At 41.0% G+C, this 27722-nt stretch overlaps 1 protein-coding gene across 10 annotated transcripts in view; it reads right to left on the bottom strand.

The window, feature by feature from the left end:
- Positions 1–27722, bottom strand: part of LOC126281239 (calnexin-like) — a 65887-nt gene that overhangs the window by 29496 nt on the left and 8669 nt on the right. For all 10 annotated transcript variants that reach the window (XM_049980016.1, XM_049980012.1, XM_049980011.1 and 7 more), the window contains exons 3-8: positions 22564–22726; positions 21682–21977; positions 21422–21589; positions 11852–12111; positions 9783–10014; positions 9510–9650 (exon numbers count right to left, since the gene is read on the bottom strand). In XM_049980016.1, coding sequence (XP_049835973.1) covers positions 9510–9650; positions 9783–10014; positions 11852–12111; positions 21422–21589; positions 21682–21977; positions 22564–22726 — 1260 coding nt within the window. The remainder of the gene's footprint in view (positions 1–9509; positions 9651–9782; positions 10015–11851; positions 12112–21421; positions 21590–21681; positions 21978–22563; positions 22727–27722) is intronic.

Below are 27722 nucleotides of genomic sequence, written 5' to 3'. Positions count from 1 at the left end.
CCTTCTGTGCTGTATGATGGTTGTATTGGGCATGCAAATACCTATTCATATGTGTGCCTCCCATATACTCTGTGCCCAAGTGTTCCATCTGCTGTTCTATACATTTCTACTTACAGGAATGGAATTGTAGAATTCTTCCCTACCTTGAGAGTGAACTGTATCATAATATGTAGACTAAATACTTTGCCACATTATATGTAGGTAAAACTGCCCTTAATGGATAATTTTCCTTGTGTATTTTTGGCAATCCATGGACTGTAGTCTCAGTTCTTTGTATCTTAAACAGTGATTCTATCAGCAAACATGGCCATGGAAGCACTGGTTTATGGACTAAACTTTGCTGTTACACCTGACAGGATCTCTACAGAAGAAATCATTGAGTCCGTGGAAGCAGCACTCTGGCACACGTCTATGACAAAAGCCAAGAAAATTGGGCAGGAATTTGTTCACTAAGTGCTAAGGCACCGAAGTACAACATTGGCCATGAGGAAAGAGCAGCTACTACAGAACTGAAGAAGAATGACAATATTATGATACTATATGTATTTAGTCTACATATGCTACGGACACCATGCAGAATGAAGTCAAGATGGATGAATTATTAAATGATCCCATTTACAATGAACTTAGGGCAGACACCACTGCCAAGATAGTTTGAAAGATGCAGATCTTAGTCAAAGACTGAAGAACTGACTTGGATGCAGTCAAGGGACTCATCCCCAGAATCCCAGTTACAGCTAGAAATTACGGAGTGCTAAAAATACACAAAGACGACCAGCCTATCGGGTCAATTGTAAATTGAATCAACTTGCCTACACAAATCTGGCAAATTACCTAGCCTGTAATTTAAGACCTCTAGTTGGCAAAACACGCTCTTATGTGAAGAACTCTACACACTTTATAGAACGTATAAAAAGGTAAACAATTTGATCCATGGACATCATGGTCAGTTTTGTCGTAAAGTCATTATTTACAAATGTGTCAGTAGGCGACGTTGTTTGATTTCTACAAGAGCGTGCCCTGCCAGACTTAGGTGACTTTGTTGAGTTTGTCTTCCACATATTTCAAACGCCAATAAAAATACTATGACCAGAAGGCGGCATAGAATGGGGTCTCCCTTATCCCTGTTATCAGCCAAAATATTCATGGAAGCCTCTGAAGCAATGGCAGTTTGTTCCACTTTTGTTATGCCCATTCTGCTGGTTCACACATGTGGACGCTATATTCACTCTATGGTCTCATGGTGAAATGGAGCTACACAGACATCACAAATATTTGAATAAAATGCACATGAAGATAAATTCATGCTCGAGGTAGAGACGAATGGCACAATTCCATTCCTAGACATGGAAGTATATAGGACAATGGGAAGCACACTAGAACACAGAGTATATTTTAAGTCTACATATACAGACAGATATTTTCATGGCCAATCCCACCACCACCCGACACAGAATAACTCAGTTATCCATTCTTTGGCTATCACTGCACAGCAACATAGTAATGCTCAAAACATAACACATGAACTTAAAAGACTGTGTGCAGCATTCTTGGCCACTGGCTACAACCATAAATTGATCCACACAGTCATGCCCATGAAAAAAGGAAAGCAAGATAGGCAAGAAATCAACAAACTGCAGCCAGCACTGTGCTTACACTATGTGAAAAAGTCACTGACTGGCTCGGTAAATGCCTTCACTGGGATTGTGTTCAGCCTGTCTTCTACGGCAGCTGCAAGATCTATGACGTACCAGACTCCACGAAGGACAAGGTAGTGCTTTACACACTGCAGGTGTGTACAAGGTAGAATGTCAAGTGTTTAGAAGTATACACTGGTGAGACCTGTAGGCCAACATGGGAACATGAGTACTATGTTCACCCAGGGCAACATAGCAAATCTGAAGTGGGTGAACACCAGCAAGACCATGGGCAAGGAAATAAAATTTAATGAAATAGTGTACTTGTCAAGCAGCTGGACTGGTTCAAATGCAAGATCAGAGAAGCCACTGAAATACTAAAGCACCCTAACAACATGAATAGAGGATAGATTCAGACTTGCCCCATCCTGGCTACCAGCCCTCAGAGTCCAACGGGCCACACTAAAAAGTGACCCAAGCAGTAACAGTGAGTAACTCCACTCCAGGAAGAAAAACTGAGCCCACACTTATTTTGCCAACGCATACCAATTACAGCACACAATGCAAGAAGCAATACATAAAAGCACATCCCACTCCTTCCACCCTAGTAACCTATTACTATATAGTTCACATCCCTTCCACTTTAAGAGACCAATTATAACAGTGAGAAACAATAATAAAATATTAGTGACTGCACAGCTAAAATACTAAAGAAGTCATAGAAGGAGGTCACCGTAATGGTGGCCAAAGCGCTAGTAAGTCTCCCCTGACTTGGGTTCCTGGGCAATTTTTCTAAATTTCACACCTTTCCCTAAACTTCACCAGTTCTTTTCCTTCACCCCTCTTCCTTCCCGTTCAACCTATCTCTCAGATGGAGCCACTGGCTCCGAAGGCTTGCAAACTTTAATACCTTTGTATGCGTATTATTCTGACACCACTTGATGAGTAGATTTTCTACCTATCCAATCCAAGAAGGAAACTGATATTTTCATGTGGGGGCCAGAGAATAATCACCACTAAAATTAACAACAGTGTAACTAAAATATGCAAACAACAAACTTTTACAAAATACCATAATGTTTCGGTGGTATGTAAGACTGTTTAAAAAAAGAACATGTTTAAAAATATTGAACTTCTGGAACACAATTGTGGGGTAATAAAAGAATTACAGCTGCATTTTCTTTACATTATATAAAGTAAACTGATTCCCACTGTCAGACTGAATGCCACCTGGTGGCACTGCATGCACGTCATGAGCTAATGAAAGTTTGTAAGTGGTGTAGAGACAAATGGGTAATCATTCCAGTAACAGTAAGGAAGCACAAGTGCTATGTTCACGCATGTTAATGAATGTTGGACTCTGCAACAAATGACTCTTATGTGGCTAACAAATTCACCCAAGCTGAGCCTAATTAAACAAATCTGGGACGCTCCTGGCCATCAGCTCCCTGCCCACGAGCCCATAATTTATGGTAATTGTATGATCTGTGCTTAAACTTCTGGTGCCACTTACCTCCAGAATCTATCGAGCACTTTCTGAATCAAAGCCACATGGAATTCTCTGTTGTTGTGCGTTCTAAAGGGGCCCAACATGCTACTAAGCATGAGTTCATAATGATTTGGCTCATCAGTTTAATTTGCTATATTTTCACAAATGAGTTACCATAATAATGTTCTATAAAAAAGTACCATTTGCCCCACATGAGCAGTTTCATCATTATGAACCATAAGAGGAAATATCACATTAAGCCGTCTCCTGGAAACCCTGATGTAGTTCGTTTCCACACACTTAAAGCAAAAACTGGGGCTATATGAGGTTGAAATAATCTCCTTGGTATTGGATGCATATCACTTAAAATTTGTTACAAGAGCCGTGAAGATCAAACAATGGTTGTTTCCAACCAAGCAGTTTTTTTTCCCTATCACAATTTTTGATTTCTTGTCCCACAATCAGTCTCTGCTTACTTTGGGGCAGCTCTCTGAGCAATATTGGGGTGAAAATTTGGGAGACACGAATATCTTCCACATCTACATACATACTCCGCAAGCCACAGTATGGTGCATGGCAGTGCGCATCCTATACCATTACTAGTTATTTCCTTTTCTGTTCTACTCATAAACAAAGCGAGTGAAAAAGGACTGACTATATGCCTACGTATGAGCTCTACTTCCCTAATCTTATTTTCGTGGAACTTGCGCAAAGTGTACATTGGTGGCTGTAGAATCATTCTGCAGTCAGCCTCAAATGCCAGTTCTCTCAATTTTTACAATAGTGCTTCTGAAAAAGAACAGTGCCTTCCCTTCAGTGACTTACATTTGAGTTCCCAAAGCATTCCCGTAATACCTGCATGTTGCTGAAACATGTCGGTAACAAATCTAGCAGCCTGCCTCCAAATTGCTTCAAAGTCTTCCTTTAATCCAATCTCATGCAGATTCTAAACACTCAAACAGTACTCGACAATGGTAAAAACTTTCTAAAGCCGAGATCACATAAGTATTTTCTATATTTACAAATATCCAGTTTAGATTGAATTTGCTGTTATCTTCAGATCTTCAAAAATGTATCTCATAAAATGGGTTCATTTTGAGTTGGATCTCATACCACGTTGTCATGTAGATAAAACTTTGCCAAGTCCAACTCAAAGTGAATACATTTTATAACAAAAATTTCTGATAACCTGAAGTTGGCAGCACAGTCTGCTGAAAATGACTGTTTGTAAATAAAGAAATATTTATGCGATTACGGCTTTAGAAAGTTTTTACCACGTAAAACAGATTGCTCCTACAAAGAAAATTCAATCAGTATTCAACGACAGGTTGCACTACTGCCCTATATGCAGTCTCATTTACAGATGATCAACACTTTCCTAAAATTCTCCCAATCAAACGAAGTCTACCACTAAACTTCCCTACTACAACCATAACATGTTCATTCATGCTCATTCCATCTCATTTTACTTTGCGGCGTTATGCCCAGATATTTAGTTAATGTGGCTATCAGAAGCCACCCACTACTACTTCTGTATTTGAACGTCATGGGTTTGTTTTTCCTACTTGTCTACATTAACTTACATTTAGAACTAGAAATTCTTTCTAAGTCACATTGTTTGCCTCTACAGTCACTCAATGATGACACCTTCTCATACACCACAACATCATCATCAAACAGCCGCATACTGCTGCTTACCTTGTCCGCCAGTTCATTTATGTATTTAGAAAATAGCAGCAGTTCTATCATATTGCCCTGGGGCCCTCCCGATGGTACCCTCGTCTCTGACGAACACATGCTGTCGAGGACATGTTGGGTTCTGTTGCATAGTACTTCATTGCGAAGTGTCCTTTGCGACTTTAATAGTGGACACATGTAATTCATTTCACTGATGAACTGCAATAGTGGCAATATCAGTTCTTTCATCTTCCTTGGTTTGAAACTATTCAGTGGCTGTTGGTACTGTCCAAAGCATCAATATGTGATTATCAACAATGTAAGAAGAGAGATTGCTACTTACCATAAGGAAGACAAGTCAAGTTGCAGACAGGCACAATTAAGCGACACCTAAATATAGCTTTTAGCTACAGACTTCACCAGTAAATTGGTGATAGTTAATACACTGTTGACGCCACCTCCCTATACACCAACATCCCTGATGCCCACGGTCTAGCCACTATTGAACACCGTCTTTCCCAATGTCCTTCAGACTCCACACCCACCACATGATTACTCTTACATACTACTAATTTTATCCCTACCCATATCTACTTCTCTTGCGAAGGGAAGGTATATAAGCAAATCTGCGGCACAGCCATGAGCACCCGCATGGCATTCTCCTATGTCAACCTTTTTATGGGCCATATAGAAGAGACCTTCCTAGCCTCCCAAAGCACCAAACCCCTTGTCTAGTTCAGTTTCATTTCTGATATCTTCATGATCTGGACCCAGGGCCAAGACACTATCTTCATTCCTCAACATCTTCACACCTTCTCTCCCACCTGCTTCAATTGTCTTCAACCCAGCATGCAATCTTCGTAGATGTTGACCACCTCCTCTGATGGCTTTACCCACACCTCTGACCACATTAAACCCACTACCCACCAACAATACCTGCATTTTGACAGCTGTCATCCCTTTCACACCAAAAAATCCCTCCCACATAGTATAACAGGGACAATGTATATGCAGTGACAAAAACTCCCTTGCCAACTATGCTGTGGGTCTCACCAAGGCCTTCACAGACAGGCACTATCCCTTGGACCTAGTCCCCAAACAGATCTCCCATACTATTTCCCTCCTACCATCCCCAGAAATCAGACACAAAGAGGGGTGTCCCCTTGGTCACCTAGTACCACCCCTGGACTGGAACAACTAAACCACATCCTTTGCCAGAACTTTGTTTGTCTATAATCATGACCTTTGCCAGGGCTTTGATTACCTATAATCATGTCCTACAATGAGGGACATCCTACCTGAGATACGTCCCACACCTCCTAAAGTGGTGTTCTGTCGCCCATCCAACCTCGACAACATCCTAGTCCAGTCCTATGCCACTCCCAATCCCAACCCCTCGCCAAAAGGATTGTACCCCTGTGAAAGACTCAGGTGCAAAACCTGCCCAATTCACCAACACTGCACTTCCTACTCCAGTCCTGTCACAGGTTAATCCTACTCCATCAGGGTCCAAGCCACCTTTGAAAGCAGCCATGTCATTTACCAGCTCTGCTGCAATCATTGCACAGGTTTTTATATTGGTATGACTACCAACCAGCTGTCCACCTTTGGCCAAAAGAAAAGTAGATCACACTGTGGCACAACATGCAGCTGAACACAACACACTTGATTTCAATTGCTGCTTTACTACCTGAGCAATCTAGATCCTTCCATCCACCACCTCTGCACTGATGGGAGTTAGCCTTACAACAAATTCTCCACTCCCATAAATATACCGGCCTCAACCTACGGAAACATACTGTCCCCACACCCCGCACCCAACAGTTTCCATCCTCTCTGTCCTATCATCTCCTCCCCATTCTCGTCTCCCACCCTGTTTATTTGCAGTCCTCTGCAAATGCATTCCCCCCATCTTTCCCCACTTCTCTCTGTTTTTGTTCCTTCTTTCCCCACCTTCCTGCCCCGAAACCTCCATATCATGAGCCTGTTGCCAGTCTAGTCCCTGCACACTCCACCAGACACCATTTCTCTCTCTCCCCATCTGTACACTATCCCTTTTCCTTCCTCTTCCCCAGGCCCACCACATTGCTGCTTGCATCGCACGTGAAGCATTTCAGCCCAAGATGCTGGAGTTGGTGGTGTGTGTGTGTGTGTGTGTGTGTGTGTGTGTGTGTGTGTGTGTGTGTGTGTGTGTGTGTGTGTGTGGTTTTACTGACAAAGGCTGAAAGCCATGTGTGTCTTAACTGTGCCTGTCTGCAACTTGACATGTCTTCTTTGTAGTAAGTAGCAACCTATCTTTTTTTTTACATTGTTGATATCCCTACCTGGATTTTCCATTGTTGGAATATGTGATTATTGTCAGACCTCAGAAAGCAAACTTTTACACACACTTCAGAACAGTACTCAGTTATCATGCAGCACCTCGGTTAACTTAAGGCCTTAACTATAGGAATGTATGCGAGGAGAAAAGTAGAAAGAAGTCCAAGACACACACAAGTTTTGTCAACTGAAATACTGTTATGTGTCACTGTTCGTTCATTCATTCAAAAGTGTTACTTCCTTTGCCATCCCTAACCACAAGGGGTGCACAATTTGTGGGACACGAGAACTTAATTCGTTGTATGGACTGGTGGTGATAAATGCTAAAACCCCATTTTTACGTTCTAGCATTTTTGCTGCTTTTTTTACATTCATTTTTGTCAATCCCAACGTAAGTTCTGTACTCTCAATACAATGCTTTCCCATCCATAATGATTCCAAATTACATTTTCCACACTTTGAATTTTCTTTGATGTTACCACAACCTGTAAAATTTGATTTTTAAACAAAGATCATATTCCTGCTCAAAGTCAACTTTGGAACAAGGCACAAAAAGCAGACTACAAACAAAGTTATTGGTTAGGCATCATAAGGATAGTGCGGTAAGCAAAATTTTCATTGTCGGAACGTTGAGTCATGGCCGCCTGTATAATAGGTTCCCAGTGTTTGGATGGTTGCTTGGTTGGTTCGGGGCAGCGGCCAACCAGTGAGGTCATCGGTCACTTTGGATTAGGGAAGGATGGGGAAGGAAATTGACCATGCCCTTTCAAAGGAAACAAGCTGGCATTTGCCTGAAGCGTTTTAGGGAAATCACAGAAACCCTAAATCAGGATGGCCGATGCAGGTTTAACCACCATCATCTTGAATGCAAGTCCAGTGTGCTAACCAAGCGTTTGGAAGGGTGGGAGTACGTGCTTAATCACTGTCTTAATGATAATCACAATGTGATGTCAGTGACTCTAGTAGCAACTTCCCTTCTACTCATTGTATTGTATTACAACAGCTTTAATTTAATTTCACAGTCATCCATAAAAATAAATGCCTCCTTTAAAGACAGCAGTGCCTGTAATGGGCTTCCACAAATCATTGTCACCTGTAAATAAAACACATTAATTAGTACTAGGTGAGCATACTTCAGTTTATGTGACCTGACGAAAACATTCCTCCTCGAGGTGCTCTGTAAGACGATAATTTCTGTCCTCTTTCTAATCCAGGACGTCCCTAAACCGAGTTACCTGCTTGTTGGCAACAAGCTGTAGACTTCTCCCCTATTGTTTTCTGTTTACAAAGACTGCCAATTTTAGTGGTTTAACCAGCATTGTGTTAGAAGTTTGAGTTACCGTAGTTTTATAACGATATCAATTATAAGTCTCACATTACAACATGAATAACTCTCTAATGTGGTTTCATAATAGACTTTTATTTTGATGTTTTATTTACAATTCTGGGAATAATCAGAACGAAGAGGGAAACCCAGCACTCTGCCACTGCCTTTGTGATTATCACGAAGGCAAGGACTGAGTGCTAACACAAATAAACATGAATTTTCTTCTTCATTCTGACCGTAAATAAAACATGGAAGCAAAAGTCTTTAGCAAAACCACATTAAAACGATATTCGTGTTCTAAATGTGAGACTCATTATTGATAATCATTATTAAATCACGGTAAATAAAATTTAGCACAATATTGGTTAAAGCACCAAAGTTGGCACTCTTTGTAGTACAAAATCTAGAGCTTGTTGGGTTTCCTATACTTTCCCATATTTTAAAATTTCCTGCATTTTACACTTTTTTGGGTCAGTCCACTGGAAAGTGTAAAAAGGGAGTTTTATTGTACATATAAATAAATATACAGAACATGATTGGATGTGGAGAATGTTGTGCTTGCAAAAACTGAGAAACCTAAAATAATACCATTCTCTATGACACTGCAAATGTGTTATCAATTAACTGACATTAATGCAAGATTACAATCAGTTAACTTGGCAATTCAAGAGCTCCTGAGTGTTGACATGATATGGGAGCTTGGTAATCATTTGCTCTGTGAAGGGCACACCATCTAGATCATGAAAAAATGTAAATGAATATGCTGGGCTGTTAACAATGTCCATTGATTGACTGCTTTCTTAGTCTTAAAGCCTCCAGTTTTCCAGGGTACAAAGTTCGCTACAGTTTTGAAAAATATTATATAAATAAAACGAACTAAAAACTGCCTTAAGAAAAAACTTTTTAGCATTGTTCTGTTGGAAAAATGATCCCATTCTGTTAAACTGAGAGAAAGAGAGAGGGAGAGAGAGAGAGAGAGAGAGAGAGAGAGAGAGAGAGAGAGAGAGAGAGAGAGAGGGAGAGAGAATAACAACTTCATACAGAATCATGATAAACTTACAGAATCCTTATCAATTTTTCTGCGTTTCAGTATAAACGTTTCAGCCGCCCACCTCTCAGCAACAGCAGGATCATCAGTTACAATGATATTATCAAACAAAATCATGTTTGACATTGACCAAAGTTCAAACCCCACAGCTGACTGTAAAAAAAGGATGTGTGAAAGCATTTATATTCAATAACATGAAACATCATCCAACAATATAAAACAAGTGTTAGCTACTTCATAACTAAACCAACTTCATGCTGTAATAAGGAAGAAGCAAAATCTTACAATTGTTGTCATTTTGAAAGGCGACTTGTCCTCAAAGAAGTCAGGATTTGGAATGCGGCGAGGTTTCCATTTGCCCTTATAATTTGGATTATCAATAAGAGGTGCTCTCCATTTCCCTTTGTATGCAGGATTAGCTACCATAGGTGGTTTCCATGGCCCACAACCTGGAGCTTTCTCACATACAGGATTAGGAATTAATGGAGCCTCCCAATCTCCATCCATGTCTGTGTCCCTAGGAAAAAGGAGGTATGGTAAATACAACTCCACAATTCAAGGATTTGACTCCATAATCCAAGAATATCATTTGATCTCTCTACCACAGTAGTACAATGGATTGGTTTATATATTCTATAATTCCACATTTAACAGAATTAAATTGGAAACAGATTATAAAAAGTTGTAGTAGACATGGCTCACACGCATCAAGATTAATTACCCTCATTTTGAATGACAAGGAATTAAATATGTCAGGCAATGTCAAAAAAGTTATTTTGTTTATAGGAAAGAAGATACAATTATACTCTCAGTTTAAGATTAAAATCATTCAACTTATAGGCATTATTAATGTTTCCTACCCATCTGACCTACGAATGCAGTGACATTTACTGTCCCATACTGCCACCTCATTTGATTATGGGTGAATTTTTTTCACTGGTGATTATTAAGATCATGTACTTCACCACAGGACTGTTTAACAATTAAGAATGCAATATGATAAGAATTCACTGCTATTTTGGGGACTCTGTCAACACACCGATCTGTCTTTCCCCTTTCCTGCTCTTATCAGTTTCCACTCCCTGTACTTCCCCTCCTCCTGCCCTGGGCTCTGTCAACACACCGACCTGTCTTTCCCCTTTCTGCTCTTATCCGTTTCACTACCCCGTACTTCCCCTCCTCCTGCTCCTTCCTGCATGCCTCTTGAAGCTGTGCCTAGTAAGCCTGTCATGCCTCCATGTAGTCCCTGCACTTTCTGCCCATCTGTATCCTTCTAACCCTCCCCCTTCATCCACATTGTTACTTTCATCCAATGTGACAGCTGCAATCTGGTCCTAGCTGCCAGAGATTGTGGTCATGCAGGTGTGAAGAATGCTTGGTTGTATTAATGTGTGTGCATCTTTTATTTTCTGAAGAAGGCTTTGGTCAAAGCTAAATGTGTAATAGTCTATTCATTATGCCTGTCTGCAATTCAATGTGTCCTTTTTACAGTGAAGAGCAATCTACCATTTGACTAATGTTGCTGATATTCGAACCTGGAGTTTCCATTGTTAGTATTTTTAAGAAATATATGAACTGTGGTAATTGACAATCATTAGAAAATCAAGATACAAAAGTTGCCACAAGATGTTTACTGGGAAGAGACCAACTGGTGGTCCTAAATGGTACAAGTGCAACTGTCTTATACTGGATATGATTACCAAAAGCCTAGCCCTTTTGTCCTCCACTGTCAACTTATTATATGATAGAAGTACAACTAATGGCAGTTGTGGCTTTTTTTATTCCAGTACTATGCTGTATACAATAATAATGATAAGACAAAGAAGAAACTATATTTGTGTGACGGAGAAATTATTAATTTGTGCTGGAGGTCAAGCTGTGAAAAGTAAAAATTTCACTATTGTATTAAAGTTAAATTTCCTCAAAGGAACATCTAGAGCACAAAGCAAATAATCTCTGGCAATTAGTAAAGTGGAAGGTACCAAAGACTAAAAGCTTAATTCAGCAGGAAAGTAGAAGGAAAGGTATCAGGGTGGAGACTGCTTTAATTTTACAAAACTTATAACGTTAATACACAAAAATTAAAGTCAAGTAATCTTCAAATCAAATGCTAGTTTCAACATCATACTGCTTTATTAGGCATAATACTACTAGAGGTGGTATGGCTCTGCCTTGCTCTGAACTGACTTGTCTGCCACGCGGGAAATCTACTGTTTAACACAGAATCAAAACCAAAGTGAAGGTTGGCATTGCAAAGCACTGTTAAAGGTAAAAGCTGAGTTACTGATTGCAAAGAAATTATTTTATCACTAGCATTAAAGGGAACACAACAACAAGTACACTAAATTATTTACCAATCATCAGGTTTCTCTGCATTTGGGTCAGGTATCATCTCTGGTTCATCTTCTAGCCACCCTTCTGGTTTTGTTGCAGTGCTATCAACAATCATAGCAGGTGCATTCTCATCCCAGTCATCAGGTTTTCGAGCGTCTGGGTCTGGTATCTTCTCTTTCTCATCCCAGTCGTCAGGTTTTTTATCATTTGGATCATCAATCTCATTTGGGGGATTAACAGGAGGACTGAAGTCCTCTAATAAACTTCCTTCATTAATCACCTGTTGAAAAGCAAGAACAGATTCATGACAGAACATTTAGTGAGTATTCACATCGAACCATACTACGAGTAAATTGTACATTAGTGCTTGACAATCATTTAAGAAAAAATCACTTTGAAGTCTTTGAGGCTCGAGGTGATGCTAATTCAGTTCAAGGAGGGCTAATTAATGAAAGAATTTCCAACTGATGAAACAAATCAAACAATGGAAAACCCAGGATGAAACGTAACGATATTATAAGAAGGATAGTTGCCACTCACCATATAGCGGAGGTGCTGAGTTGCAGATAGGCACAATAAAAAGACTTTCACAGTTACAGCTTTCGGCCACTGGTCTTCACCAACAACAACAACACACACACACACACACACACACACACACACACACAACTGCAGTCTAGCCTGAGACTGCAGGTAGGTGTGTGTGTGTGTGTGTGTGTGTGTGTGTGTGTGTGTGTGTGTGTGTGTGGCGCGCGCGTTTTGTTATTGATGAAGGCCAATGGTCTAAAGCCTTAACTGTGAAAGTCTCTTTATTGTGGCTATCTGCGATTCAGCATTTCCGTTATATGGTGAGAGGCAATTTTTCTTCTCAGTAAGATGGGACAAGGACAGGACAGAAAACCAGTCAACCACTGTGCCAAAACTTCAGGAATTAGTATGAAATTTTGAACATACATGCTTTCAGTCATATGAAGAATTGCATCTGCGTGATGGTGTCTGAGTGGAGGGAGGAGCTGTTGAGGTTGGGGGGAGGACACACACACACACACACACACACACACACACACACACACAGAGAGAGAGAGAGAGAGAGAGAGAGAGAGAGAGAGAGAGAGAGAGAGAGAGAGTGCGCGGGGGGGGGGGGGGGGGGGGGGGAGCAGGGAATGGGAGTATATTGCACTGTCACCAGTGTGCGTCAAATAACACACTATAGGATGGAGTACAAAAGCACCATTTGACCTACCAACTTCACTAGAACCACAATACCACCTTCTATGCCAGCATGACGAGTAACAAGTTGTCTGCTCACATGAATGACCATCATCAAACTAGGGCCAAAAGAGAGCTGGACCACCTAGTTGCTAAACATTCCATCCAACAGAATGTGTTTCACTTTGCTGACTGCTTCACAAAATGTTCTATCTGAATTTTTTCCATCATCACCAGTTTTCCTGAATTTCACAGATGGGAGCTCTCCTCACAACACTCTTCAATCCTGTAACTCCTGTGGCCTCAACCTTAGCTATTTCCTGCCCTCCATCTATGCCTCTCTCTTTCCCTACTCCCACTCCAACACTACAGACACACCTTCTCTCATGCCTATGCACCTACATTCTACATAGTCCTATTGCCTTCTCTATTCTCACCCCTGCCCTCCCCCAGCACAGTCATCTGATGCACCTAGCAGCCCTATCTGGCCCTGGCAGCACTACATTCTTTCCCCAACCCTACCCTGCTATTTCACCCCATCCCCACCCCACAATTCGTCCTTACTCATAATAGCTAGCCCAGCTAAATTGCTGCTCATGTCAGATGCAGTTGTAGTCAATCCTTTGAATCTGGTGACATGAGTGGCCATGTGTGTGTGAGTTCTCTATTGCAGAAGAAGGACACTGTCCAAAACCTGAAATATTTCTAGCTTTCTAGCATTCCTTTTCATTCTGCCTGTCTGCCATTCAACGTCTCCTCTAAGTGTTGAGTAGCAATCTATCCTTTCCATATTATTGGATTTCAACAACACACCCCAGCTGTACTTTCCACTGGTAACTGGAAGTGCTGGGGCTCTGCATGGAGACACTATTTCAGCTTCTGAAACTCACTAGAAAAATTTATATACTCAGAAAACTGTCAGTAATACTTCCTAATGTAATTCTTCCCGTGTTTGCATTGTCGTTGTTGTTGTTGTGGTCTTCAGTCCTGAGATTGGTTTGATGCAGCTCTCCATGCTACTCTATCTTGTGCAAGCTTCTTCATCTCCCAGTACCTACTGCAACCTACATCCTTCTGAATCTGCTTAGTGTAGTCATCTCTTGGTCTCCCTCTATGATTTTTACCCTCCATGCAGCCTTCCAATACCAAATTGGTGATCCCTTGATGCCTCAGAACATGTCCTACCAACCGATCCCTTCTTCTGGTCAAGTTGTGCCACAAACTTCTCTTCTCACCAATCCTGTTCAATACTTCCTCATTAGTTATGTGATCTACCCATCTAATCTTCAGCATTCTTCTGTAGCACCACATTTCGAAAGCTTCTATTCTCTTCTTGTCCAAACTATTTATCGTCCATGTTTCACTTCCATACATGGCTACACTCCATACAAATACTTTCAGAAATGACTTCCTGACATTTAAATCTATACTCGATGTTAACAAATTTCTCTTCTTCAGAAACGCTTCCCTTGCCATTGCCAGTCTACATTTTATATCCTCTCTACTTCGACCATCATCAGTTATTTTGCTCCCCAAATAGCAAAACTCCTTTACTACTTTAAGTGTCTCATTTCCTAATCTAATTCCCTCAGCATCACCCAACTTAATTCGACTACATTCCATTATCCTCGTTTTGCTTTTGTTGATGTTCATCTTATATCCTCCTTTCAAGACACTATCCATTCCGTTCAACTGCTCTTCCAAGTCCTTTGCTGTCTCTGACAGAATTATAATGTCATCGCCGAACCTCAACATTTTGATTTCTGCTCCATGGATTTTAATACCTACTCCGAATTTTTCTTTTGTTTCCTTCACTGCTTGCTCAATATACAGATTGAATAACATCGCGGAAAGACAACCCTGTCTCACTCCCTTCCCAACCACTGCTGACCTTTCATGTCCTTTGACTCTTATAACTGCCATCTGGTTTCTGTACAAATAGTAAATAGCCTTTCGCTCCCTGTATTTTACCCCTGCTACCTTCAGAATTTGAAAGAGAGTATTCCAATCAACATTGTCAAAAGCTTTCTCTAAGTCTACAAATGCTAGAAACGTAGGTTTGCCCTTCCTTAATCTAGCGTCTAAGATAAGTCGTAGGGTCAGTATTGCCTCACGTGTTCCAACATTTCTACGAAATCCAAACTTATCTTCCCCGAGGTCGGCTTCTACTAGTTTTTCCATTCGTCTGTAAAGAATTTGCGTTAGTATTTTGCAGCTGTGACTTATTAAACTGATAGTTCGGTAATTTTCACATCTGTCAACACCTGCTTTCTTTGGGATTGGAATTATTATATTCTTCGTGAAGTCTGAGGGTATTTCGCCTGTCTCATACATCTTGCTTACTAGATGGTACAGTTTTGTCAGGACTGGCTCTCCCAAGGCCGTCGGTAGTTCCAATGGAATGTTGTCTACTCCGGGGGCCTTGTTTCGACTCAGGTCTTTCAGTGCTCTGTCAAACTCTTCACGCAGTATCGTACTTCCCATTTCATCTTCATCTACATCCTCTTCCATTTCCATAATATTGTCCTCAAGCACATCGCCCTTGTATAGGCTCTCTATATACTCCTTCCACCTTTCTGCTTTCCCTTCTTTGCTTAGAACTGGGTTTCCATCTGAGCCCTTGATGTTCATACTAGTGGTTCTCTTATCTCCAAAGGTCTCTTTAATTTTCCTGTAGGCAGTATTGACCTTACCCCTAGTGAGATAAGCCTCTACATCCTTACATTTGTCCTCTAGCCATCCCTGCTTAGCCATTTTGCACTTTCTGTCGATCTCATTTTTGAGACGTCTGTATTCCTTTTTGCCTGCTTCATTTACTGCATTTTTATATTTTCTCCTTTCATCAATTAAATTCAATATTTCTTCTGTTACCCAAGCATTTCTACTAGCCCTCGTGTTTTACCTACTTGATCCTCTGCTGCCTTCACTACTTCATCCCTCAAAGCTACCCCCATTCTTCTTCCACCGTATTTCTTTCCCCCATTCCAGTCAATTGCTCCCTTATGCTCTCCCTGAAACTCTCTACAACCACTGGTTCTTTTAGTTTATCCAGGTCCCATCTCCTTAAATTCCCACCTTTTTGCAGTTTCTTTAGTTTTAATCTACAGGTCATAACCAATAGATTGTGGTCCGAGTCCACATCTGCCCCTGGAAATGTCTTACAATTTAAAACCTGGTTCCTAAATCTCTGTCTTACCATTACATAATCTATCTGAAACCTGTCAGTATCTCCAGGCTTCTTCCATGTATACAGCCTTCTTTTATGATTCTTGAACCAAGTGTTAGCTATGATTAAGTTGTGCTCTGTGCAAAATTCTACCAGGCGGCTTCCTCTTTCATTTCTTTGGCCCAGTCCATATTCACCTACTATATTTCTTTCTATCCCTTTTCCTACTACCGAATTCCAGTCACCCATGACTATTAAATTTTCGTCTCCCTTCACTATCTGAATAATTTCTTTTATTTGATCATACATTTCATCAATTTCTTCGTTATCTGCAGAGCTAGTTGGCATATAAACTTTTACTACTGTAGTAGTGTTTGCATTATGGCATCCATTATGAACACTACAATGAACAAATATCCACACCATACCTAAACTAACAAGAAAATCAACAAAACTGTCATATGCAACAAGAAGAGGTTGCTAGAGACAGGTGTTTCAATGATGCTATTGCCTTCTCATATGCTGATCACCCTAGCTGTGTGTCAGAGCACATTATATTTATGAAAAATTAATCTTCAGCAGAGAAGACAACAATGATGTGCAGATTAACGTGATTTCCAAGAATGGATTCCTAAGTAATGAGTTTCTTACACGCGACTCAATAATCCAAGCAAGTGATATGAAAATATTCTCCGAATATTTCACTTCAGTTTTCATTCTCTGAAGAAAGGAAGGCAGGAAGGAGGACAGATGATGGTTAGTTTTATGGTTTAATGTACTATCAAGTTAGATCAGAAACTTTCCAGAGTTTACTTAATGTAACATAGGGCAACTACACAAAACTTGAGGTGAATAGATTGGGGAAAGGGGTTGAACTTTTCCAAAATGTGGGTCCAGGATCTTAACCACTGCACCACAGTGATATGTTTTGTTCTTGAACAGGCACAACGCATTTGTAAGTCTTATGAGGCAAAACAGTATGACTCCTGCAGAAGTCTTTCTAATATAAGTCACCAACAGTCCTTCCTCAGTAACGTTCAGTAAATCTGAGTCTTTTCTACGGATGTAACATTCTTATTGCTGTTACAGACACCTTTCAATATGTATGATCCTGGAGGGTACCTGGTTTATATGGATGCTGAGTTATTCCACAGGTGAATGCCAGTTGGTCTTCATGCACCATGGCACTCTGAAACTTCACAGTTTCTAAAACTGTTATTTATCACAGTACTATGACATAAAGGCAACTGGCAAAATTCTGTATTTTGTAAATATTGGCTCTATTGGCCTATCTACAAAACTGAACAGCTTATTCAGTTATCATGGATTTGTTAAATAGCTTGCTTTAGTTTTCCATACCAATTTTAAGTCGCACTTCAAATCATATTTGACAAGTGATTCATTTCCCAGATGCTCTGAAATAAACTGTCGATGAAATATTTCTTTAAAGTTAATTTTAAATTTATGAATACTTCCTATAATATCACACAAGACATACTAACAGAGCAAATTTTTGTTACAAGATTTTAACAAAATATTCACTAATACAAACAACATAAGCTACTCACGACAGTTGTAAGTGAAATTTGTAGGCCTATGAACAGCAGTCAGTCTTCTTATAAGCTTAACACAGCCAGAGCACATACAGTACATGTAAGAACAACAAAGTTTCATGTAAACGCCAACACGAAATCTGCAGTTTTTAACGACATCATGCAAACTGATGTATATAATCAAATTTCATGGAAGTTGACATTTTCCTTGGTCCTGTGAAAAATGTGAATCGGATTCTACCTGTTTAATAACCTTAGTAACCGATAGTTATTAAATACTGAAACTGGATCTTGACTGAGTCATTACAATCCAGGACGATCATGTGTAACCTCAATATAACACATCACTTCCAGCGTTATAAACCATTGCTACAAATGTGACATTTGAAAATACCCTACTTCTAACAAACACTGAATGTTTTTGAGAGATCTTTAAAGTAGTGCATCGTAATGCAACACAAACACAAAAAGAACCAAATATGGCACTTTAGCTTTGCAAAATCGTAAATCGAGAGCGCGCCTACTCAGATGACAGATTACATTAAAAACATGATAAAGCATCTTCCATATACTTGGAATGGGAGGCCTCAGGAGCAATGATTATTCTCATTATACAGTCAAAAAGCAACATTTCTCATTAGCAGAAAATGTGAACCTTACCAAATTTACATTGTCTTCTATGTTCGTATACAGGGTAACTGCAAACAATTCTGTACCATATTGAACTGAACTATCAGGTGATACTTGGGCCAATTAAACCATAAAAAGCTACTTGAAATGTTTCAACAACCAACTTCAAGTGTGGAATCTATGAATATTCTATGACTATATATCAATCCCGTAAGCACCTACAGATAAGATGAGGTCATTCTTCTCATACTCCATACACAAATAGAATGAGAAAAAGCCCTCATAAGTGGCATATGTGAAGTACCTTTTGACATCCACTTCACAGTAGTTTGCAGTCTGTGCTTGAAGATGTGGTGACAAATCGGCAGCATGACATATCAAAAGTGAAGTTTGAAGTTATCACAATGGTTTTTAATGAAAAACTTTCAAGTGTATCATTGTAGTGTTTTTTGTCTTTACTGATTATATTAAATAGATTTAATATAAATGTTGCTCTTTTCCAATAATGTAAATAAATGTGATAGTTATTATCAATAAATACAAAGTAACTGAGATTTATGTATTTTCATTTCCATCATAACACTGTAAAACAGTGAAAGAAGATAAAAATAAAAAAATAAAAAAGACTTTAAAAGTAAGCCATCAAAAAATAATACTATACTGGGGGTGGGGCAAATCCACACACACAAATTGGAGAACAAATTAGTAGCATATCTGGTCATACAATAAAGCATTTTTTTCCTTCTAATAATTTCCGGGTATGCAGCCGGATCCCGTCGACATTCTGCCTTTAACGGATTTCATCAGTTCCATTGAGGAAGCCATTAGACGTCTCCCTGCGGATAATGCAGACGAAATTCGACGTGAATCTTGCCGAACGTTGTTGAAATGTGCGCCACAACGGAGTAACATCTCGCCAGCTGAAAGAGCTGCTCTCCGCAGCCTCAGAGAAGATACTAGCACAGTCGTACTGCCTGCGGATAAGGGTAACGCCACAGTTCTTCTGACAAGGGAAGCCTACAACGAGAAGATATATTGTCAGCTAAATGATTCCACGTACCGCAGAATTGAAAAGGACCCAACAAGCCGAGTATCAAGGAAAACTGCTACCCTTTTGAACGACTGTTCTCTACCTGAACAAATTATCAAGAGACTGAGACCACACAATGCAGTACCACCAAGACTCTACAGTCTTCCCAAGATACACAAGGATGGTGCCCCACTACGATTAATAGTGAGTAATATTGGTGCTCCCACCTATTCAACAGCAAAATATCTGGCCTCACTACTAAAGCCGTATGTGGGTAAGTGTTGCCACCATATACGTAATTCCGAGGATTTTGTCAGTCGCTTGAAGGAAGTTAAGCTTAGCAGCTCGGATTTATTAGTCAGCTTTGATGTGGTCTCACTATTTACCAAAGTGCCTTTAATGGAATCGTTACATCTTATCGGTAACTTATTCAGTGCAGAAATGACGGCCTTGTTTGAACATATACTCTCCTCAACGTACTTTTTATTCAATGACGAATTCTTTGAACAAACAGACGGCATCGCAATGGGGAGCCCTTTGTCCCCTGTGGTAGCTAATCTCTTTATGGAGGACTTTGGGGAGAAAGCACTTTGAGTCTGCTGTCTTAAAGCCTACGGTCTTCTGGCGGTGCGTAGATGATACTTTTGTTGTATGGCCTCATGGCAGACAGGAACTGGAGAAATTCCTTCATCATTTAAACTCTTTACATGAGAACATCAAATTCACGATGGAGATTGAAAAAGATGGCACTTTACCATTTCTAGACGTGCTAGTATGCCGTAAAAATGATGGGTCATTAGGACATTCTGTGTACAGGAAACCGACTCACACAGATCTGTATCTCCAGGCATCAAGCTGCCACCACCCAGCACAAACAGCCGGTGTTCTCAGTACCTTAATACATCGAGCGCATGTAATATCGGACGATGAAAACCTCCACGCAGAATTAGAACACTTGGAGAAGGTTTTTAAAGAGAATGGCTACACTTCATGCCAAATAAGAAAGGCCATGCGCAACTGTCACATAACAAGAAGCAGCGCACTGAGGACGCTGATGACGACTTTAAATCAACTGCGTTTCTTCCATACGCCGGGAATGTGTCGTCGAAAATAGGCCGATTACTGAAGAAGAATAAAATCAAGGTTATCTCCCGTCCACCAGCAAAGAACCGAGCCCTGGTTGGATCCGTTAAAGACGATTTACAACTGAAGAAAGCAGGCGTCTACAAAATTCCCTGTGAATGTGGCTCTGCATATATTGGCCAGACGACAAGAACTGTCCATGAACGATGTACAGAACATGAAAGATACACCCGTCTGCGGCAACCGTCAAAATCGGCAGTAGCAGAGCACTGTATTTCATTGGGACATTCAATGGAATACAATAGAACAAAAATTTTAGCTCCAGTTTCCGGATTTTGGGATTCTGTAATCAAGGAATCAGTGGAAATACGTCTTGCCGATAATCTTATAAATTGTGACAACGGCTTTCAACTGGATAAAAATTGGAATCCTGTTATTAAAATTATACATTCACAGCGGAATAGACAGCGTCATTCGATACTCAATGACTAGATGATCTTTTACTTTCACCACCGAGGGCAGCATGTACAACTCGGCTATGCCGCGCATGTCAACACATGCGCGAGAATCGGTATAAATATCGCGACTGCACCTGGGCTCTTCAGTAGTTGTGTACTCACCTGATGATGGCCGGACATCTCTGGGCCGAAATATCGTGGCAGAATGTCAACGGGATCCGGCTGCATACCCGGAAATTATTAGAAGAACAAATACGCTGGGAAAATTTCAGAAGTCACATTTTTTTCCTGTTCCTAGTGATAAATTACATGATGCAGATGTGGTCATAATAATGGGATGTAGCTGAGTATGTGAGTTCATGGGAATTAAATGTGCCTAGCAAGCAAAATCAATAAGAAATTAACTTTAGTTGCTGTTATCTACTCTTCAGTCTCACGAATTATAAAATGATACAACTTACCTTGTTGTCTAAGGTAATGGTAAACGAGTTGTCAGGCCGTACCACTAGGGTGTAGAGATGGGGCTGTTTGTCTTTGAAAGGCTCTTCCAGGCGTTCTTTAGGTTTCTTACAATGCTTTTCTGATAAAGTTCCATTAACTGGATTTTTGTGTCGGAAGATAAAGTGTAACTGCATGAGAAACACAATGTTAGGCCTCATAAAATATTTAACACAGAAATAACAGTACAATAACAAATGAGACAATATGCGTAGACACACACCTTATGATCATTACCACACTTGTCTGGCCCAAACATAATGGTGTATGGCGTTTTATCGTGGAATTGGCGCAAATCAGCAGTGGCCTTTCCTGCTGAAAGCAGCTTGAGATACGCGCCACCGCATTCTTGTCCTTCCTGCAGGACTACTTCGTACTGAACAATGAGTGGCTTATCTACAAAGCTAAATGGCTTATCCAGCCGTGCTGAAATTGCTGCATGCTTTGCTTTACTTTTCAGTACCAATCCCAAGTCTCCTTTCAAACCATCTTTTACAGGAGGTTCAACTTCCCACCTGCCTAGTGATATAGAAATTTAAAAAGCAAAACAAAAAGGTTATAAATGTCTTCACAGTTAATTCTAGATTTACAATTTCTTCCAACAAAATTCCAAAAGATAAATATGCAAAACAAAATATCAAAAGCTGCAACATGGTCGCAAATTGAAAAGTGACCCAAAAATAGAATAAATCTCCTTTACTTCACATCTATGGCGACAAATTTTTATGTCATCAGACTACCAGTTTTGGTCTATAATGACAATTTACAGATCGGTTTTCTAAAAATATGTCCTAATATACTGGAAAAAATATGATGCAAAAATTTTGAAAATGAAAAAGACATGGTGGGAATAATCTACAATTTTCATCAAAGGCATGTATAGTTCACTTGAAAACATTAATTAACTTTAAGTGTAAAGGAAACTTTTTAAGTTGGCAAATATATAGCAGACCAACACAACTATCATTAACAAAAATCAAATAATAGAAACTCCACGTAGGAATAGCAACAACGTAGGAAAAATACAGATTGCGACTTATTCTAAATATGAATATTGTTGCAATTCGATTTTATTTTCATATTGCATTGGATGTACATTTCTTACCATCATACTTTGCTATGTTCTCGTCAATGCCTTCTTTCTTTGCTTCAGAACTAACCCATCTCTGTTTGAATCGATTCACATCATCAAAATGTTCAGCAAAATAAACATTTCCAGATGGTTTAGGACTCTCATAATTTATTTCTTCATTTACAACTGCCTCTTCCTGCAACACAGTAAGCACAAATCAATCAAAACACAATTATGATATCTAAGAAAACATACCCAGCAAAATGTATGGATCTAGCTTCTTCCTTTGGTTAACAAGGGCAAGGAAAAAAAAATCTAATAAATTCTACTGATCAAACAGGGAATTCTGTAACACTATTTAAAATATGAAACATTGGAATATCCAGGATGGAACGTAACAATATTATGAAAAGGAAAGTTGCTACTCACCATATAGTGGAGATGCTGAGTCGCAGATAGGCAGAGCGCAAAAAGACCGTCACAATATAAGCTTTTGGTCATCAAGGCCTTTGTTGAAAATAGACCCCCCCCCCCCCACACACACACACGACTGCACCCTCTGGCAACTGAAGCCAAGTTTTGTGTGTGTGTGGGCGCGTGCGTATATTTTCGACAAAGGCCTTGATGGCCAAAAGCTTATGTTGTGACAGTCTTGTTCTGCCTATTCGTGACTCACCATCCCCACTATAAGGTGAGTAGCAACTATCCTTTTCATAGTACTGCTATTTAAAAAACTGAAGACTTCAATTTAACAGCCCACTGATGACAATGTCATTGGCAAAGAAACAGGATCTTGGGCTGGGGAGGGAAGTTGGCTACTGTGGCTAATCAATACTGGATGGCTGGACAGGGATTTAGACTGTCTCTCCTCCTGACAGCGAATCTACTGGCTGAACCACTATGCCACCTTGTTCAGTGTGCAATTTGAGGAGGAGTGTCTGTGGTATTGATTAGTGCATAATGCATAATGCTAAAAGAAGATTAAAAGTACTGCCAACAACAGAAATTAATTACCAGTAGATTTTTTGGAAAACTAGTCCTTTGTTGGTCTGAGTGTAGCCAAGCACTAGTGTGACAATCCAGTTGTAAAACATTTCACTCAATCCACTGTCAATGTTTGCCAACACATCCTGCCTGGATCCTATCAGACACCTCCAACACCAGCATTCTCTAAGTTATCCACATAGGAACTTGCCTTCCAACATGTTCTTCAGTCCTACTATATTCCCAGTCTCCATCTCTGCTACTCATTAAACTATACCTAATTCTCACTCTTGTTTCAATCCCAACAGCATTCTTCTGTTACTCAGTTTAGTTAAGTTATTATGTCCACAGATTCTTACCGATGCTGAAAATTTTTTTTTGAGCTTCCGGCTACATTAAAGTGTTACATACCTTCCCCACCATCGTGTCAGACAAAGGGCGCAAAAATTCATGATGGCCTTCAATCAATTTTCCGCAGACGTTTAAATAACAAATGTTAAAAGCAGTGGGAACCTCCGGCAGTAGCAGGGGGTGGCATTGACATGATGGCCTGCACGTGAGATTTGGGAGGCTGTATTCCGTCGGTGGAGACTATGTAACCCAAGAAAGTGACGGAAGGCTGGCGCAATTGGTATTTTTCTTTGTTGACCTTGACACCGTCAATTTTCTGCAGACGTTTAAATAACAAATGTCAAAAGCAGTGGGAAAATTTACATCCCAAAAACCACACTGAAAAGCTTCATAAATGGTCGAGACCTACGTCATTGAGAATCTTGACATACGAATGTCCACTGTAAGGCGAAGTATGCATTTTAGTAAGGTTCACGAAATTCTGACACTCTTGGAGTATCCTCTGGTGTCTTGTTTCTTTTATGACATAATGTAAAATTTTTTAATGTTTTACACGTATGGACATACGGGCTTCCTACATCACCGTAGCTGCCCAAGTGCGCTGACGCCTCTTATCTGGTGCTCCCTGACAACTGCTGAAATGAATCTTATTTCTAACAGGTCATGGGAAAATATAGCAAATTGTTGTTTGGAAAGCGTTATTTCCAAAGTAAATTTCCTTTTACGCAAGATGAACTGTGTGCGAGAATGTACGATGGATTTCCTAAACCACAGTGCGTTTGGTCTCGTTTAAAAATCAAATCTTTGATGTCGCTAACACAAACAATAGACTCAAGTTTTGTGTTGCCGGACTGTGCTCACCAACTAGTGAAGTTTGAAGTGAACAATATTCAGAACTGCGTACCTATTGATCGATTGTATAATGCTCAAAGCAATCTACATTTGCACACATACATTGACACTCAACGGGCCGCAGTGCCAGTACTGTGGTGCCATGTGCAGCGTCGCCATTACCGCAAAACGCACCCAGCTACTATCAACTGCAACCCGGTCGGGTTTTGTCTCATTTGCAAACTAATCAAGGACATTTTAGTGCACAAGTTTTCGACCACTTGAGTTTGAGTGCATCATTCGGTGTTTCGCCTTCCAATGGCGTCTTACCACACCAAAGTAGCTTTCCACAAGTTCCACTGGTCATTTATAGTCCGACCTCACAGGGCGTGTCTTCAATGTGCTTGGAGATCTCAAACTTTTGTCATATGAGTTCGCGAAGAAGATGATCACTGAATGACTCACCTGCTCACCACAAGAATTAATCATCAAGATCTTGTACGAAGAATACCTGGGGCCCGAACCTCATCACAACTCTGGCCCACCTTCAGTTACTTGTGAGTGAGCATAACATGCCAGACGTCACTCTGTGGGCAGTGTCGTCTGCCAAGCAGCCTAATGACCTACAGAACCACCTGCTACCACACTCCTTCAAGTCAATCGGCTCTCATATCCACATCGCAGACTAACTGTATACATTTCTATGACAATGCCAGCCAGCTCACCACTCACCATTAGTTGGCACAACTGCTACCCCTTACCGGCCGTCTGCTGGCAGAGGCAGGGCTCGCTCCACCTCCGCACCTTCTATATCGCCTGGCCGCATCTGCTCACTCTCTCCACTGTCCAAGCACTCCAGGATCGCCCGTGCACCATACGTGCCGGTATACATGCCAGAACAAATTGACGAAAACGAGCCTCCTCCGCTGCCACCACCACCACCACCACCACCACCACCACATCCGGCTCATCCATACTGCTGGTACCACAAGGTTTTTGCCAAGGATGCTAAGAAGTGCTGCTTACCTTGCCAACACCTAAATGCTGGCCGCAGAACCTAAAAGACTCCGAGTCTTGCAAGGAACCTCACAGGAGTCCTCATACATTGCACTCTGTCCACTTGTCCATCCTGCTGAGCGGTTGTTTGTACATGACTGACATTTCGTCACGGCTCACTTTCATAGTCAACACTGGTGCTGACATCTATCATACCTACATCAATGACTGCCCCCCCCCCCCCCCCCCCCTGTTTTTTCACCAATGAGGTCACTTCTACAAGCTGTCAACGCATCAACATTACAAACCTCAGACTCTGTCAAAGTTACGGTGCCCTACCTTGTTCTCTGGGTTTTCTGTGGACATTCTACATTGCCGACATTGATGAACCAATTCTCTGTATGGATTTTTTATCCCATTACAAACTCTCTCCAAATGTAGTTCAGGGCTCAGTGCTACACCATCCCACTAACACTCAGATACAGTGCTCCCGCACTTATGTTCAAAGCTCTGCTTCTCTCACGACATGTGGGGTAGTACGGGGGTGTTCCGCCCTCACAGGCGACATTGTGACATGTGTAACTAATCTACTGTAAGAAAGCGACTTGGCACCACAACTCCGCCGGGACGATGACAAGCTGAAACAACACATCATACACACATCCAACAAGCTCGTTGTGGCTTTTAACTCGCTGCTAAAACTGCGGTCCACAGTTCCGCCACTTAACCGAGCTTCTCCGGCTTACAACAGCTCAGACACTCATCAGGTTAGTCCTAACACATTAATCGCTTGGGACGATTCGCGTTCGGTAGACTCCACACCCCCCGACGCACTCGCCAAGTTTAGTGCCTTGTGTTTCAAACAGTGCTTCTACTAACAGTTGCGCATGCAATATGACCATGCACACCGCGCAACCAGTTGCCCCGTGTGTTGATAAACATTCCTCCTCTCTCACACGCCAGCCATGTGACTCGGCGGCCATCGCTGTTCCATGTGCTAAGCCAATGCCACACTCGCCTGTGACAGTTACCAAGTACAAGGTTGACAGCAGATACTCACCAGGCGTTCTGGCCCACTCCGCACGCAGCCTCCCTCTCCACACAAGTGCATGCCACGCTCACGTACTAGGCATGTGACTTTCGTGCTACCCTTACCAACTCATGCTAACAACTACGCCTCGTCGCACCCTACTCGTCCAAAAACTTTGCGTCAGTGCAATGATCAGTCTCATGTGTAGTTCTCAGTTTCTTCCATCACTGACGAAATGATGCACAAGATAGTTACCACTGCCAGCCCTCCTATTAGGCACAAGGTTAGACACCTCAACTCTATTAAGTCGTGCGCGGTCTGGCAGCAAATTAACGAACTTTTGGAGGTAGGTATCTTGCAACCATCAGACAGCAACTGGTCATCACAGATTCACCTCGCCCTCAAACACGATGGTTCTTTCCAAATGTGTAGTGATTACAGACATCTAAACGCTTGTACCGTCATTATCCCATGCCTAACATACATAATTTCAATCATATGTTATCGGGCACTACAATCTTCAGTGTTATCGACTGTAAACGAGCCTACCACCAGATTCCCGAAAGACATCCCTAAAACAGATATTATCACACCGCTTGGTTTGATCCAATACAACTTCATGCCATTCGGACTGAAAAACGTGGCAGCGATTCACTGACTTCATCTTACGACAGTTCGAGTTTTGCTTTCCAAATCTGAATGACATACTTACGTTCAGAAAGTCCATTGAGGAACATAAAAATCATTTATCCATGGTCCTCCAGACCTCTAACTCCAACAGTGTCGAGGTCAACAAAGAAAAATTCCGATTTCACCTGCCTTTCGTTACTTTCTTGGGTTACATCGTCTCCACCGACGGAATACAGCCTCCCAAATCTCACGTACAAGCCATCACGTCAATGCCACCCCCTGCTACTTACAAAGAAATCTGACGTTTCCTGGGCACAATATACTAGTGCCATCACCTGCCCTCTTCCACCGCCGTGCAGGCCACACTGAC

This window comes from Schistocerca gregaria, chromosome 7 (assembly GCF_023897955.1).
Source record: "Schistocerca gregaria isolate iqSchGreg1 chromosome 7, iqSchGreg1.2, whole genome shotgun sequence".
Classification (NCBI taxonomy): Eukaryota; Metazoa; Arthropoda; class Insecta; order Orthoptera; family Acrididae; genus Schistocerca; species Schistocerca gregaria.
Note: the sequence above shows the minus strand (reverse complement) of the source record. Positions and strands in the feature narration are given on the sequence as shown.